Source organism: Buteo buteo, chromosome 5 (genome assembly GCF_964188355.1).
Source record: "Buteo buteo chromosome 5, bButBut1.hap1.1, whole genome shotgun sequence".
Taxonomy (NCBI): Eukaryota; Metazoa; Chordata; class Aves; order Accipitriformes; family Accipitridae; genus Buteo; species Buteo buteo.
Window position 1 is genome coordinate 13474247 of NC_134175.1, and position 16983 is coordinate 13491229.

Here is a 16983-nt window from a genome sequence, read left to right on the forward strand (position 1 = left end):
ACCATCAGGTACTCATGATGGAAAACTGAAACAAAGTTTCAGAAACTGGTATTGGAGAGGAAACATTTATTATCAAGCAAAACCACCCAGCAACATAAGCCTCTCACTTTGGTGAAGCTTAGCTCTCAGGCTTCATATCTTGACTTCCACTCCAACTCTGTTTTGTTATAACTGGCACATGTGTCTTAGAGTCAATATTAAATGTTAAAACAAAAAAATGGCAAATATAGAATAGTTACTGTTAAAGTTTAAGGAACACTTTTTCCTTCCTTTTTGAAATATAAATGGTTTTCAAGCACTTAACACATTCAGGCATTAAACAAGTAAACCCTCTCAGGGCCTGAGGACTTCATTTATGGAGGGAGAAAAAAAACAACTAAGGTTTGTTTTTGGTTTTTTTTTTTTTTTTTTTTTTTTTACATTGGAGTTCACATTTTTACCCAAAGTAGAACAAAAAGTTAAGTCTGAACCTGAAAAGCCAGGCTCTACATGGTCTCTAATGCACAGAAAGGACAATATTTTCAGTAGATTTCTAAGTTCCTAGGAGTCACATGCCACTGATCTGCAGAATCTGTTGAAAAAAATACTGGCATGAAAATTACATAGAGCATACAGTGGTTTATGACACAGATAAACCTCCAAGCTTAAAAAAAAACAAACAACAGAATGCTATTGCTACCTTAAGCAGATTTCTCCCATCTCTGTAATGTTCGGATGCCAGATTCTTGTCAAGCATTTTACCTTTGGAGGCTGCCAGGAGAGAAAACAGATCAGAATGTTATCCCTTTAAAATAAAATTGTATCACTGTTACAAGTCATAGAACTGAAAAAGGCAAATACATTTAATATTCACAGCCTAGGTTTGTACATTAAAGACACCGGTAACAATAACATACAGGAGTTACACCAGCTTTCTCTGCCCTTTTAGCTTCTCTCAACTCTTTACAAAAGCTGGGCTAGTATTATGCATTTTCTTAGAAAAATATAACTTTAAAGAAAGCCAAGAGAATTCACCGTCTTCTGCTGTCTCCTTCAGGGGAAAGAAAACATTCTAAGTCATTCAGTTTCTTAACACTTAACCAGTAAGACAACAATTTAAACCAGAATACTACTAAGTGTTTTCCCCCAAGGCTTATCCAAGTCAGAGGTTTGTGAAAAACTGGCAGAGAATGCAATGATGATAACTATGTCAAAAGAACAACTTCTTTTAAACAAAGACCTACTTGTTCACAATTGAATAGGAAGAACCACAAGAAGTATCAACAAGGCGCATCATATCTGAACTTAAGACACTAACATAACAAGCCACCAAACTTATTTTCAGGCAAGATCACCAGATTTCTGAATTCCATAGTGGGTTTTGAAATACAGATTCTTAAAATATAGTCTCATTTGCTCTAGTTTTGTGAAGTAAATAAAGAGCGGGTCATAAAAATTCTGGTAGCTTAGCAACAGCATGTTGTTCCATCCATGCTCTCCAAATTACAATTTGCAGCTTTCAATCAAGCAGATGATTTCTTATACTAAGTGTACTGGAATCCATCAGCCCAGGCCAGTACCTTTCATAACTTCAATTAAATCACACATTATAGATGTGGAGCTATTTTCCTCCCCTGCTTCCCATGAATTCTTCAGTCAAGAGACAAAATAGTTCAAATAGCTGTATTTGCATAGCAGCATGATGTGTTTTGTCTCATCACTTTGTTCTCAGCTTTCCAATTATCTTTTTAGTAAAATATTTTTTTAACTAAGACTTTGGAAAAAGAGAGAAGAAAATATGCATGGTACTGAGCTACCAATAACATATCTGTCCAGCATTAAAAGAAGAAACGCCTCTCACAACAAACCTGCAATTTATAATGTAGATGTTGACTTTTCTCCACTCTTATTTCATGTTTGTCCAGTAACTCCAGGGACACTGACTGACACTGATCCAGTGCTGGATCATAGCATTATTGAAAATTAAGCAGCATGCAGAAAACAGTCTCACACTTTTTACCTTCAAAACAAATGTTGTTCTTAGAAGTTTTCTAACAGCACAGCTTTTCATTAGCTACACCTTCACGTTGTTTTGAAAGATTATGTCTAGTTCTCAAGAAAGGGAAAGCAGCAGTATTTATTCCATGCTGGTAGATCAAGATAAAAGAGTAAACTTCTACCATATGCACCTTCAAACAGGGAATGTATTCATGAGTAGAAAAAAAAAAGCTTTATACAAACTAAATGTTTTTTTAAAAAAAATCCCCAAATCCTCACAGAGTGAATTAACTGGTGTCTCATTTTTTGTATCATAGAAACAAAAGAATTCCTTTATCCTTGCATCAAAGTGTTTTTCGTTGCTAAAAATTAGAAAAACCCACTCCTGACAGTAAGACAAAGGTTTTCTTTTTCTCTCTCCTTTTTCCTCTGTTACACAGACAGGACAACTACAGCACTATCATGAAATTTCTTTAGACAAAACTACTCCTTCAAGCTTGTTCCAAGTCATCTTTGAGTCTTCCTTAGACCAACAAATCCACACAAGATTTCCTCCAGATGTTGTTTCACTTGAATGCTTCCAACCATCTCCAGGTCATACATGTGACACTTTGCACAACAAAGCTTACAAAATCCATTTATTTCATCACTCAAACTTTTCCTTCACCTCAGATACTGAAAGCTGCACAGGGAGATCCAACCTCAACTGGGGGTCACAACAGTGCATGGATTAATTTTCTTCTCCATTTCTAAGCAGCCACTTATCTTTTAGGATCTCTCATTAGTTTTGACAATGGAAGCTGTCTGACTTTCACATCCATTCTCAGTCCACTTCAACATATTGGTGAATACATACAGATGGTACAAGAAAGCATTGCAAGCATTTGAGAACTACACATATACTGACTTCAGTTTGGTGGAAGTTTTGCAGTACAAGCTTCAGATCAAGTTTGTCTCATTTCTTTAAAAATGCAGCTAATAAATAATCTCTCCCCTCCATTATTCTCACCAAATGAGAGACTGAATATAAAGAATCAATAAATGAACTTAATTAGCAGTTTCAGATCTTGATCAATTTGGCACTCTAATAGGACAGGTTTACTAATACAGATATCTTATCTGTCCTGTAACCGTAGTTCTTCACAACCTTTTCCCTAGAGAAGGGATGGGTTCCCCGCAGAAATTTGGAATCAGTGTTGTTTGAAATGTTTTCTCTAGACACTAGATACTCCCAAACCATTCTTGTAAACTGCCCTGCAACTGCGACTCCAGTTTTTTTCGCTACAGTTTTTACAAAACATAATTCCCCAAAAGAGGCATTAACAGAAATACAGATTCCAGAGACTGAGCTACAAGCTAGCCCTAAGGTATTTCTTGCCGCTCTCCCCTACCAGTTCCTGAAGAACTTCTTGAGATTGGCTGAAACTGAACACCAAGCACAGCTAAGCACATAGTACAGAGAAAAGAGTAGAGGAAAATGAAGCCACACTGCCCTGTGCTTTTGCCAGAATGGATTACCCAGCTCAACAAGTGGAAGAGGAGCTGCCTTACAGTAGGAGTGGGTCTCGACACAAGAGGTGCCCCAGTCATACACTTCAGGTCCCTGAGCTTCCTTGTGCTGCCTCAAAATTTCCAGAGGCATGATGGAACTTGAGCCCAATTCCCATTTCCTCAGTTCCAAACCAAAACCTGTATAAAGTAGGGTCAAAGAGGTAGATGGAAGCCCCTTAATTGTGACATCTGATCCTTCAGGAACCAAATCCCTTTCAATTGTTCGCAGTTTCCACAATTAACATATTGGCCAGAAAAAGATCCAAGATTAGCAGCTCTGCTGTTAAATTCCTAGCTTTTGAGACACTGCCCAAGGCACCTCATGTCATAAAAACATCAGTAAACTGGAGAGTCCCTTAGGCTGTCTACTCTTGACAACACAATACATCAGAACCACAAGAGCTGCAAACAAGGCCTGGCTTGTGGTGGCAGACAGTTTAGTATTAAGTCAACAACAATGACAGTTTAGTATTAATCAGCAACAATGAAAATGCAATCATTAGACTAGCCAACATGACCATGCACAACTGCAGCACTTGCAGGAGTTCCCCCCTTTGGGAAACACACTGCTTTAGTAAAAAGCACATGGTGAGCTCTCTTACCTTTCTACAGCCTTTCTATAAAGCACAGAGTGAAACAGCCCATCAGCCTGCAGGAATGGGGTGACAAAAATTACTGCTAGCACTGTAGCACAAATCTATGTGAACCATCCTTGTGCCTCCAATAGCGGATTAAAAATAGGAACCCTTTCCAGTTCTCAAGCTCAGATGCTTCTAAAATTATCCACCCCTCCAACAACTTAAATAGGTTCACTTAATTACAGATACAGTGGAAGAACCTTTGGCATATTTTATTGCCTTACAGATAATCATAATAAACATTTCTAATACTCAGTACAGCAGCTCAATAGTTCGGAAGCCTGATTAAGCCCTAACCAGCTGTGTGCTCTGTTCACAAGCATGAGGCAGCACTTCACAGCAGCACTTCCTACAAAGCATCCACACTACAAAGCATGCCTTCCACATTTTTAGGCACTTGACTCTTTGCACTAAGGAAGTTTACAGCCCAGGTACCAAGCATTGGTGTACATCCTAGTCAGTCACAGCTAAAGCACAAGCTTATATTACTTCTCTGTATTAACAGACCCACTACTTTCCAAATCAGCCCCCAATGCCTTACTCCCTCGGCAGAGTAGTATGCCATGGCTGCAGTCCACAACATAAAATCTTCCAAATTTTTCCTCTTTAATTATATATTCTTATACTCTTCTACTGTGCCACCATTCTACACATCCACTTTTCCCAGTACAGAAGCTGAATGCTTGCTTATGAGGAATGAAGGGCAAAAAAAGAATTCCCCAGAGGAGCAGCAAACACGCAGGATTTTCGCAACAGCATGCTACAGAAATTAAAGGATGCTGTTACAGAAACTACACAATAAATTATGCATTTTGTAGCTTTAAAAACAGATGTTCTTTTTTTCTGCAGGCTAAAAAGATTAGCTAGAAAATGGATGCAGGCTCTGAAGCAGGGCTATAATGACTTGCCAGTCTTGTCCGGTATTTTTACTCCCAACACAAACCTGTTGAGCACTACCGCAAGGAGCTTGACACAGATGTGCGATATCCCAACCTTGCTTATGGGCTGAAAAAACACTGGCAGGTCTGAAGAGCTCCATTAAAAACACTGCCATCACTTGTTTCAGTCTTATTCTGCCTGACAGAAAACAAACCATGGCCTCAGCATAATTATCTCAGTATTTATGTACATATACATTTTCATTAGTAACCTGACCATAATCCAACATTCAACCTACTGCATTTTTTTTCTAAATTGTACAAAGGCAAACTTTTTACTTTTGTATTGAATGAGAGGTGCTCAGAATTTTAAAATATCCAATTAACATTTGCTGTAAATCTTCTGCCAGTGCTGAGCAGGGAACCATAACAAATCAGAAGATTTTTTTTTAATTATAGCTGAGAATCAAAAAAACCCAGATCAAAATTAACATTCAGTTCTCCTCTTGACACATAGGAAATACTTTCCTGCAGCAGTGTTGTTTAGATGAATGCCTTAAACACAAAAAATTAAGAAACTGCGTATATATTGCATGTATATTTGTTGTGTATTGTTCCCCTATGCCCAGCATTGCCACAGTGGTTAAACTGCTATTACTGAAGATGACTAGAAATTAGACAGCAGAGAACATGACAGGGTTTCCCCTTTTATATGGAAGGCCGTGCTTCTCAGGTATGCAATGGTACAATTTATTCAAGTTAGAACAAGGATGCGGTCAACCTTAAATGACCACCTTTGTCTTTATAGTGCCTGTGTAACCTTACACAAGCTAGTAAAAGTGGCCTGTATTACAGTATTAAATTCTTTGGTGAGATTAAGGGGAACTTAAAGAAATGCCACAACCAAAACCATACAACTGCAAACATTATTAGTACATGTAGGTGTTTTAGATATATCAAGAGACACACAGGATTCTAAACACTTAAAAAAACCAAACAGCTTGAGCAGAAAATCCTTGACCAATATTACTATGAAAGGCAAGCACAACTATCCAAAAAAGGAGGGGGAGAAATTCAAAGCTGTTTCAGAAATGCTGCAGTCCTCTACAAGCATGAATTTTTTATAAGACACAGTGCATGGCCCATGTATTCATAGACTATAAATAAAGGAATATTAGGAAACTTGTGAAGGCATCTTCTGGAACGAGAACCCAACTCCCCTGCTTTCAGAAACATAACCTTTCTACTATACCAGCAGTATTAATGCCCTGTTCTCCAAGCTCAGTCTGGGAATTCAAGCTATTACATTCCAGACCACAGCACCTCCTTCATACATATATATAAACAACGCTGTGACTGTAACTACTACATATATACGATGCTGAATTTAGGCTTAGTGCATCTGAACACAAAAGCTAAGGGTCTTCCCAGACACATTTCTCTAGTATCCTTCCCTACACGTTCTTCAGCCTCTCTGAGAAAAGAGCTCTGAACTCCCAACACCAAAGGTAAGAAAACAGAAAGCAGAATGATTAGAAAAAAGTTACAAAAGCAAGCAAAATTTTCAAAACCATTCAAAGTAAATGAGGCTTCTTTCTTCCTGCAATTCATATACCTAAATGCAAATATTGCTACTCAAATGCTCAAATGAGTCTAGTTTTCTCACATATCAAACTATTGGGACACAGAGTGGCAGATGTAATTCCTGAGAACAAGATATGTGCCCCAATTATTTTCCATTTTTGGAGTCAATCTTGTTCTTCTGACAGCTGAACTCTGAAAACAATGTCTGAAGTTATTTTTATTGTAATTGCACCTCCCCTCCCTTGCAAGGTTCTGCGATTTTAGTAAAGTACAATAATGAAATACCAACATTTCTCATGCTTCTAAATGCCAAGCTGTCTGGAGCTTTCTATTTATCTACAATAAGGTATCACAATCATTTGCAGGTCCTCTGAAAAGCCGTTTGGTTCATAACTATTGAAACTGTTATTTTTTTAAAGACATTCAGCTAAACATCCTGGGAGACAACCAGTAGAACTGACAGAGTGCACTAAAGGAGGCCACTTGTCACCATATGTGCTTTCTCCATCCTCCACAGCATGTTCTCAAAAGGGATTAAGCACCTAAGTCCAATACCAGAACTATAAGCACCAGTTTGAAAGCCCCAGAGAAACAAAAAGAAAAAAAACCTTTTCCTTTCTGCACACCTATTTCATTCTTTCTCTTAGATATATAATTTTTTGTGAGATTAATCATTAAGTGCAGGTCTCAAGAACAATTAAAAGGAGAGAACAGATGAAAGAGGAACCTCAGCCAGAAGACTCTCAGGTCTGATAATCTGCACTTGAGCAGATCCATGTCCCACTTTGAACTCCCCAGTACCAGATGTATCGACAAACTGGAGTGAGCCCAGCATACAGCCACCGAGAAGGTGATGAGACCAGAGCACACACAGTACAAGCAGAATTGAGGGACCTGGTTTTGTTCAGCCTGGAGAACTGAAGGTTGAAGGTGGGGACCCTACTGCTGTCTACAACTACCTAATGGGAAGGTATAGAGGAGACAGAGTCAGGCTCTTCTTAGAGGTGCACAGTGACAAAGCAAAAAGGGAAATTCTGATCTGATATAGGAAAAAAATTCACAACAAAGGTAACTAACCATTGGAACAGAGGCCCAGAGAGGCAGTAGAATCTCCATTCTAAGAGATTTTGAAATGTCAACTGGTCCAGGCCTCCAGCAACCAAATCCAACTTTTAACCCTACCCCAACTTTGAGCAGGAGTTCAGATGACCGCCAAAAACTCCAGGCAAGCAAGATTTTTCTACAAACCCATGACATTTTAGTAACAGAGAGAAGATCCTTTCTTAGTCTCAATGCCAAGTTCCCTCTGAAGTCCTATTACTTGGAAAGGAAATCTAATATGATAACTATTAGATTAATGACAAATACTCACCACCATATTGTAGGCATCAGGAACTTCAATTTCAAACTGAAACTTTCCACCTTGGTAATAGCCCTCATCTAGAAAAGAAAAAACAAGAAAAATAGTTAAATAAGAGAAAATAACGGACACCATACAATACAAAAGATCTGTCATTACAAAGATAACAGCACAGGGTTATCATCCAATACTTAACCTAGTTATACCATAACACTAGCTGCCACCTAGTCCAAAGAGAGTGTGAACATAATGTCCTCCTCTACTCCCAAAACCTTTACAGCAGAAATTTTAAGTCAGAAGAGGCAATGGTTCCAGAGTGACCCTGGAAAATCCACCTTCCTGATCAGAGTACTAGGCAATACCAAGCTACAGGAACCTTTGAACTTCTCATGTCTGAACAAAATTCTGCTATACATCAGCCATATGGCATGCAGCACCACAACATGGACCCTTGGAATGAGCTGGATACATACTTCACTTGCTAATGCATGCTAAATCCTGGAGCAGGATTTAGCACATCTTCCCAGACTTGTGCTAGCAATCACATATCGTGAGTAGTATGAATAATGGTGTGCAAGAGCATGCTTCAGAGTTTACTACTTTTACTCTTTTATTGTAATTATCTTAGGATGATATATCAGCTAGGAAAATCTGCTTGCGTCTGTCAACCTCAGACTCGATACTAAATTATTAAAATGGCTAAATTTTAAAATATGAAATCTTAAAATATCTAGTTGCATTTAACCAGAGACAATGTAATAGGGTAATAGTCAGCCTGCAGCTCTTGAGATGGCTGTGCTTGGAAGCTGAAATGCTTGCAAGTGATTTGAAATGTGTCTGTCTGGCATTGCCGTTATTCAGTTTTTTTCATTAAGAAAGGGAAACAGACAGGTACCCAACCCACCACTGGGGGTCTGGGACACCTGAGGAATGCTCAGGCTCATACTACCTCAAGTACTCTAGCTCTCTGTATCACACAGCATAGCCATGGTGAAGGCTTGAAGGTCAGGAATGCTGGTTATCATTGTATGACAGGGGTTTTCTTACATTTTTTAAAACAACATTGCAAAGGAAAGTTCTATGAAGCAATCCATGGTTTACAGAAAGACTTAAGAAGAGTTTTCTTATGTAGCTTGTTCCAAACCACAAAAAACTAGCTCCTCTAGTATAGGTCATCAAAATCCTCTTTTAGGATGTTGTCTTCTGGACCTGCTGCCTTCCCAGTCCCTACACAGATCTAGCACAACGTTCTATTTTCTCCTACCAACCAATGCACCACATTCACTTGGTCAGGTTTCAGTCCCTGTTACAATCTCACCACTGTCAGCACAAGCCTGTAGCTTCCACACTGTAACTGCCATAATCACAAGAAAGCAGTCAGCTCCTACTCTCCTCCTCTTTGCAATCTCTTATCAGCTGGCTTATCGAAAAGGAGAGGGCATCACCCTGTTAAATAACAGAAACCCCCAGTTGTAGAGGGAAGTGAGCCAGTAAAAGCTAATGCTGCCAAAGATGAGACTCAACTGTACGCTATGCCCAGCATGCCACTCCAAAAGACCCATGCCTGCAGAACAGTGATAGAGTTGCTGGGAAGTACGTACATCATGGTCCAGCTTATCCCAAGAGCCTGTGCAGACCACTGACAGGTTCAGCCCATTAACAGCATCAGAAATTTTGGACTGCAACAGCAGCATTGGCACAGTATATGAAAACAGAACATGGCTGGTCTTCTCCACCCCACACAGCACTGTTTACAGCTGCCTCCACACTGAGCTGTGCAGCGCAAAGCTGCAAGCCTTAACCATTGCAAATCTCACTTTAATAACCTGTCCAGAACATATGCTTTTCAAATACATTCTCCATTTCCACTCCAATTAGATTTTGAAGTGTGTCTGATTTATTAAGCAGTTGTTCTCAAGCATGCTATGCTTTACTAGAAAGTAAATGCAAATGCTCTGATTTTTATGGAAAAAAAGCAAGATAAAAGCATTTACCTTTTGTTTTCAAATATACTGAGATAAAAATCAATAAAGCAAGCCATTTCTGAAAAGTTGTAAAAGGTGAGTTATACCAATATCCTGTTCATGAAGCTGCTCCTTGTCAAATGTGCAAAACACTCAAAGCAAGACTCTTGACTGTTCCAGGAAGGAATGATCAGGAAAATGGTCCAACATCTCCCTGGGAGTTCACACAGCTCAAGTTACCCTACCACCACCAAGTTACCCTACAGGACACAGCTAACTGCACTTTATCCACCATCTAGCACATTATAAGAGCTTTTTTTAACTAAGTGTCAGGAATCCTCACTATTTCCAAGTATGCTGCTGTTCCTTGTAAAAAGCACAGTCGAAATAATCTCAGGTCTTTCAGTGATCGTACTAAAACAAGCAACACCATACAGGAATTCAGTGTTCGTTATAGTGCAAGCCACATACCTCAAAGCCTTCCACAGCCTCCCCACTGTCCTCTTGTTCACAAGCACTTATCAAGCTACCACTTCCCAATATAAGCAATCACATGAAACACCCACATGTGTTTGTGCAGGGAGAAGCCTGCTGCTGGTACACCAGCACTGTTAAGGTTGCTCAGGAAGTCCAGCAATGGAAAGTTATTTTCCTTGGCTTAATTTCACTAGGTCCTTGATTTTTGTGGGCTTTGAGTGAAGTGCACAGCAGCTCTTCATATTCCACCCCTACTAATGTGAAACAGGTGCCTGCTGATAGGTGTATCTACATGTGCCTTAGGTCAAAGAAAATCCTCAGATTTAATGAATCCTTACTGTAATGCAATTGTCCAAAAGAAACATTCAAGAACAGCTCCAAAAGAGGAGAGCTTGCCAAGACTGTCAGATTCCTGCTAGTGAAGCAGCAAGAGAAAATCCACACTCCACGTCTCTCCACCCACTGAAAACACCAGACCCACAGCCTCTGCAGCATGCAAGAACATTAAGGTAGGTCCTTGACTCCAAGTACAGACAGCAAGATCACACTGACATTGCTCAAGAGATGCCTGAGGTGGGGAAAAAAAGCTGAAAAATTGTTCTTCATTTTCTCTGCTCTTCCCTACCACACAGGTCTAGCTCAGGATAGCTCCACTTCCACCCAGCCACAGAATAAACTCCCAGTGATTCCACATCCAGGATGAAATCAGACAAGGTGAGTTCAGCTGGAAGGGACAAACCCAGCTTAACCTCTCACTGTATAAAACCATCACCACAAAAAGAGGCAGAGTTTCCTGCAGGATTACTGAGATGAACTGGCATGCAGAGGGGTTAAATTATCATCAGTGTCAGCAGAAAAGAAGTGGCAGGACAAGACGGTGAAAGAACACCCCTTTTCCTTAGCAAAAACATGTTTTGAACTAGCTCAAGCACTTTCTAACTGCATATTAACACCTCCACAGGCTGTAAGACATACCTCATGTATTAAGTCAGTTTTCTCATATTTGTTTTGCTGTGTTCTATGTAAGGCTGAGAAATCTCTGGAAGACAAAGCACTTTACACACTATGTCTCACATTGCAGGTTACTTCCACATACTTACATGATCAAGTCTCCCTCAAAGACAATTCAATACTCATCACTGCCTTGCATTATAACTCATTTTATGTTTCGGGTTTACCTTGGCATCAATCCATGCTAGCACTAACCAAAAAAATGCACTGGGTATGCTACTGGTCCTGTTATAAAATAAGCAAGGACTTATTTATAAAATTAGACAAGTAAAGCATTTCTCCTCCCCCATTTTTTACAATTCTCCCTGTATGCTTGTAAATCTTTTCACTAAAGCAACAATAAAGCATGCTACTCATTACCAATCACTCAAATATGAATTTTTAATATACATCTCTGGAGGGCCTCAGTACCCAGCCAGAAATCTTGCAATGCATTAAGAAGATAAGCCTTCATGATAAAGTCATCTTATGGCATCTCAAGCAAGTAAATAGGTTCTCCCACATGGTAGTTTCTTTCCCTGTGTCCCACAACACCCATACAGACGGGGACAAAGACCCTCAATTTTTTAAGAGTGTAACAGTGGTGGAAAAAAAATGAAGTTCTGGCAAAGTGCTATAAATAAAACAGTCAAATAAAATAGCTTTAGCACATAACTTAGGAAGTTGGCCACTGACAAGACTTTTGCAGAAAGGGAATACATCTGAGCTCCAGTTTTCCTCCTACTGCTTAAATTTGTCTTCAAGCTGTATTAACAGAGCAAACATCCCTCCCACTTCAGTCTCAAGTTTCATTATCAACAACTTGACTCTAATCTTAGTTTGCATTTGTGAGGTGTTTTGATGGCTAAAAGTGCTGTGAAAATTCTAAACTAAAATATTTTATTGCTTTAAAAGAAAATGCAAGATAATTAGGACAAGCCACAAAGGATGTGCTTTTGATAGTAGCTCCTTAAATCAGCAGTGCTGAAATGTTCAGCCATGCTCACCGACATCTGTCATTTTATGGCATGCAACACAGAAAACAGGCTCTTTATTAATTCCCTGAAGAACTGGACTCTAAAATAATCACACAAACCCCAAACCAGCCCAACTGTCTGGGAACTGCAGGAAGATTACATTATCTCTACATATTCCTTTAGTTTTCTTCATGTGCAAGCTACCTAAACTCACCTTTTTTTTTTGTCCAGGTCATTACCATGTTTTAGCCTCAGCTTCCAATTTTGTGCTCCAAATATCAGTGCAGCAGGCAGGACTCCACCTGTGTTATAACCATCTATCTCCTTATTTTTCCTAGCTTTTGATCCAATAATGTACTGACATAAAAATAAGAACAGAGGCAAGTGGTGGCATAAAGGCACATTTCAATGACAGAACAATTGTTTCAGATGACAAAAGGAAAAAGAAGTTTCAGACAGCAGAGAAAGCTAGCAGTATCTGCCTCGGAAACACACGGTTTGTCCATTGTGGCAGTAAAATCTGTGTCTTGTCCATTTTCTAGTGCATGCTACTGTATATCCACTCATGGTGCACTGCAGAAAGGTATAACATAAAGGAATTGGAATTTCTTGAGGACAAGTAATTTTTTATGTGAAATAAGCAGTCACCCTCATCAAGATTTTCTACAAATTCATTTTAATTTAAAACTCACTGTCACCAGGATAATTTTGTGACATTAAATACTTACTAAGAAAGGTTATTGTGAGAAGTGGAGAGCAAGGGAGCTGAAAGTATTTGTTTGACAGTAAAGTTTATTTTCTTTTTCAAATTAATCTTTTTGTGAGAATCTAAAGCAGCTTCTTTCACTGTCCTTTCAAGACCAGTCGCATTTGAAATGACTGCATAAAACAAAGCATCTGACAACAGATTTCATCAATAACATAAGGCTAGAACGCTGAGTGCAAAAGGCATTCCTAGTGTTAAAAACATGTTCAGTCAGCACCTTCATGGTACCCTGACAGCCGGCTACTTTCAGAAACTGTCTTGGTGTAAGATTCCTTATAAAATGCGGTTACAGAATTCAAGCTCTAATATTAATCAGAATATAAGAGAACTTAAACAAAATATGAATATAAAATAATTAGCACCTCTTTACCAGATCTGTCATAGAAGGATGCAATCTCTCTAACTGCAGATAAGCAAACTGAGAACTGTAAGCCAGCAAGAACCTCTTTGCTGTGCAGACTACCAACCCTGGCTTCCACACAATTACTACATAGGTCCTAACAGTGAGAACTGCAAGGCAATATTAGATACTTCGTGGCAGCTGCGCTGATCCCAGCTTTTGTTCCACAATTGGAAGGCTGCAGAGATATTTGCAAAGTGCTCCCTGAAGAACCAGATATATAAGCAGGATTTCTAAAACTCAGCTCCTCAATGCAAGACAGTTCCAGGCAGGAGAAGGAAAACTGGCTCTGCCTCCACAGTATCAAGATTCACACAACATTGTTTAGACACTACAAAAACAGTTGCCTCAAGCAAATATTTTGGGCCATTTGAGCCAGAAAAATTCTGTGACAACTGCTTAGTAGCCTCTCTGCTACCCTGGAGAAAACTAAGATTTAGCATACTCTAAAGAAAAACCTCAATAATGAAGGGAATCAGAAAGCTACAAATATTTTCTTGTTATGTATTACATTCTGCCTTTAGAGAGCTGTGCTAAGCTGTAGCTGATCACAAGATTCTGTACCTGAATTATGCACAGCTGAAAATAGATGTTTACTTCGGTCAGACTGCAACTGCAGAGACTTCAGCTGTGCAGCTATATTTAGAGTAACAAAATGTTAATTAAGATCATCTTATTCCCAAGATCATTTCAGCAATGAAGCTAGCACAAAAACCATGCTCTGCACGCAACAACTGTCTTCTGACTGCAACATCTTGCTGCACAGCAGTTAACAGACAAAAAAATTACTATGTAATTAGACACCTTAGAATTAGTATGAAGCAGCTATCGTTGCTTCACACTTCAAGACATCCCTACCTCGCACAGTGATGATCTTGTAAAGTCAACTCATTTCTAAAATATAATAAAGCAGCATCATATAAACTGAAGGACATTTGGTGCAAGCAGACAAATGCTCACCAAGTAAACATGAATACATCTCCTACGCAGAATGAGAGGCTAAAAGTTCTATAGCAGCATTTGCATTTATTTTTGATTACACTGATTAGGGCAGCCTTAGTCATTTTTCCATCACAAAAGAGAATCACATGAATGGACACGTTAACAAAGACCACCCAAGATTTCTACTGCCCAGGAAATGCTAGTTGATTTTGGCTAATAAGCACCAAGAGTGACATCTAGTGCCCGTTTGACTTCAAGATACTGGATTATCAGAAACATTCCTATCACCCTGTTAAGTGTAAACCATTATTTCTGTAGGTAAGACATCCGGATGACTGCCATACTGCATCCAAATTCTGTTGTCAATAAGCACACACAGAAAATGGGCATCTACAGGAATTAGTTGGCAGGGAGATACTGATCCCAGCACATCTAACTAACAATTCAGTGTACTGCACATGTTGATGTTCTCACTTAAGTAATTGCACAGAGCCTCAAAGCTAACACACCGCAAAAATAAGTGCATATGAAGTTTAAATAGTCTTCCATGCAAATTCATCCATAAAACACAAAGACAACTTTCTATTCTAAAACACACAGCTATGCAAGCAAACTCTGTAATTTCAGATGGCTATTAAGAAACTTATGTGGAAATGATGAATTCTAGAAATGTTTTTATTGAACAGAATGCCAGCAGAAGCTTCACAGTATACTTAAGCTGTATTAATAATAAAAGATCTAATTTCCACATACTTGAATATTCAAAGACTAAGAGACTCCTGCTTGTTAAGCATTTTCAGACATGCATATATTTGAAGTTTTCCAGCAGTGTTATATCTTGTCACCTATCTCTTCACATCTGCAGAATCAAGCAATCAGTAGAAAAGAATAAATCTGCAACATAACGGGGCTTTAATACAGTAATTTCTCTAGACATAGTCCAAGATTTTTCTCAGCAAATAGAACAAGGTAGTTTGAAATTGGCTGGGAGAAAAAAAAAAATTTTCAAAGTGAGCAAACAAGATCTGAAAATTTCCTAAACCTGCTCAGTTTTGATGACTGGAATCTAGTTCTCAAAATCCAGCCCAGTTTCTCCACTGCCTCTACAAAATAACCACTGTATTACAGCCAGTCTTTCTCTGACTAGAAAGTTTACTGAATTCTTCAGCATACTCTTGGAATTACTTTTCCTAAACATCAACACACACAGAAACAGAAGTATCATGTTTAAAAAAAATTACCTGGGATTACAGTTAGCTGAAAGTAATGAAGCTTGTTTGGGTCGGGAAAATTCACTTTACACGTACCTGTGAAGCAAAAGAATAATCTACATCAGACAACTGGTCTTCCACTTTTCGGAAAACAAGTATATCATCTTTCATACTCTCCAAATTCACTCCCTGATTAATCCCTACCTTCCAGTCAAGTGATTTCCTCCTATACTTTGTCTCTAAGCACCTCTTCTCTATACAGTTACAGGTCACCAGCAGTAACAGAACTTCACTTTCGAGCTGTGAGGAAGAAGCTTATTTCAGTAAACCATGCTGTCTCAAAAACTTTAAAATGCCAAAGGATTTGGTCTTCTGCATAGATAGTAGCTACATGTTAAGATGACAGCATACAGAATGAGCATCTCTTCCTTAGAAGTTCTTTAAGGGTAACATGTGTATCTTCACATTTGATTACACACTGCACTCTGCAAGAAGTCATGCCACCACAGCCCTATGCTAACAAAGGCTTATTTATATGTGCAAGGTATAAATAAGGTGTAAGTATAAATACTGAAAGCCTCATCCAAAAGCCAGTGAAGTCTCCATTCAGCTGTCACATTGAGCAAGTTTTTTCTGCATAACCAATTACCCACATTAACAGCAAAGTTTATGGAGCATCATTACAAACCAAACACTATATTTTTATTCTCAGACTAGATGAATTTAAGGAGAATAGTGAGAATGAAAACAAAAGTGGAAAAAAAGATAAAAACATCAATCTGATGAAACTAGTCAGTGGTTTCAGTTCAACAGATGCAAATTCACAGCATAACAGCCCTTTGTTTGCATTTGATGACACAAACTAAGTTGACTTCCCATACACAAAACTGGCCTTTCTTGACTACGGCAGAGGCAAGCTGTCAAGCTGGCACTAGAAGATGCATATATCCATGGATACATTATTATCCATATTATGCAGCCTTTAGCTTCTTAACCCATCAAGCTGGCTGTTCTTTTTCCGTAGTCCAGGAGCTAAATAATATCAGAGATATAGACCCTATTTGTCTGAAAAAGTAAGTAGAACTGTACACAAACCCTAGTAATGCATTCATATTGTAGTAACTACAAACCCTGATATGCTTCTCAGGTGTTTGTTATCCTATAGAAGAGTCTACACAAAAAAGTTCAACAAAAGTTAAAATTACTCTGCGTAAAGTCCCTATAATTGCCTTAAAGAAAAGCATACCAACAGGAAGAGTTAAATAATG

General features: G+C 38.7%; 1 protein-coding gene across 7 annotated transcripts in view; it reads right to left on the minus strand.

Annotated features, from left to right (window-relative positions):
* Positions 1-16983, minus strand: part of UBE2F (ubiquitin conjugating enzyme E2 F (putative)) — an 86293-nt gene that overhangs the window by 55244 nt on the left and 14066 nt on the right. For 5 of the 7 annotated variants that reach the window (XM_075027896.1, XM_075027894.1, XM_075027899.1 and 2 more), the window contains 3 exons: positions 15746-15811; positions 8001-8068; positions 680-750 (listed from right to left, as the gene is read on the minus strand). In XM_075027896.1, coding sequence (XP_074883997.1) covers positions 680-750; positions 8001-8068; positions 15746-15811 — 205 coding nt within the window. The remainder of the gene's footprint in view (positions 1-679; positions 751-8000; positions 8069-15745; positions 15812-16983) is intronic. The other 2 variants (XM_075027900.1, XM_075027897.1) reach the window with 1 other exon arrangement.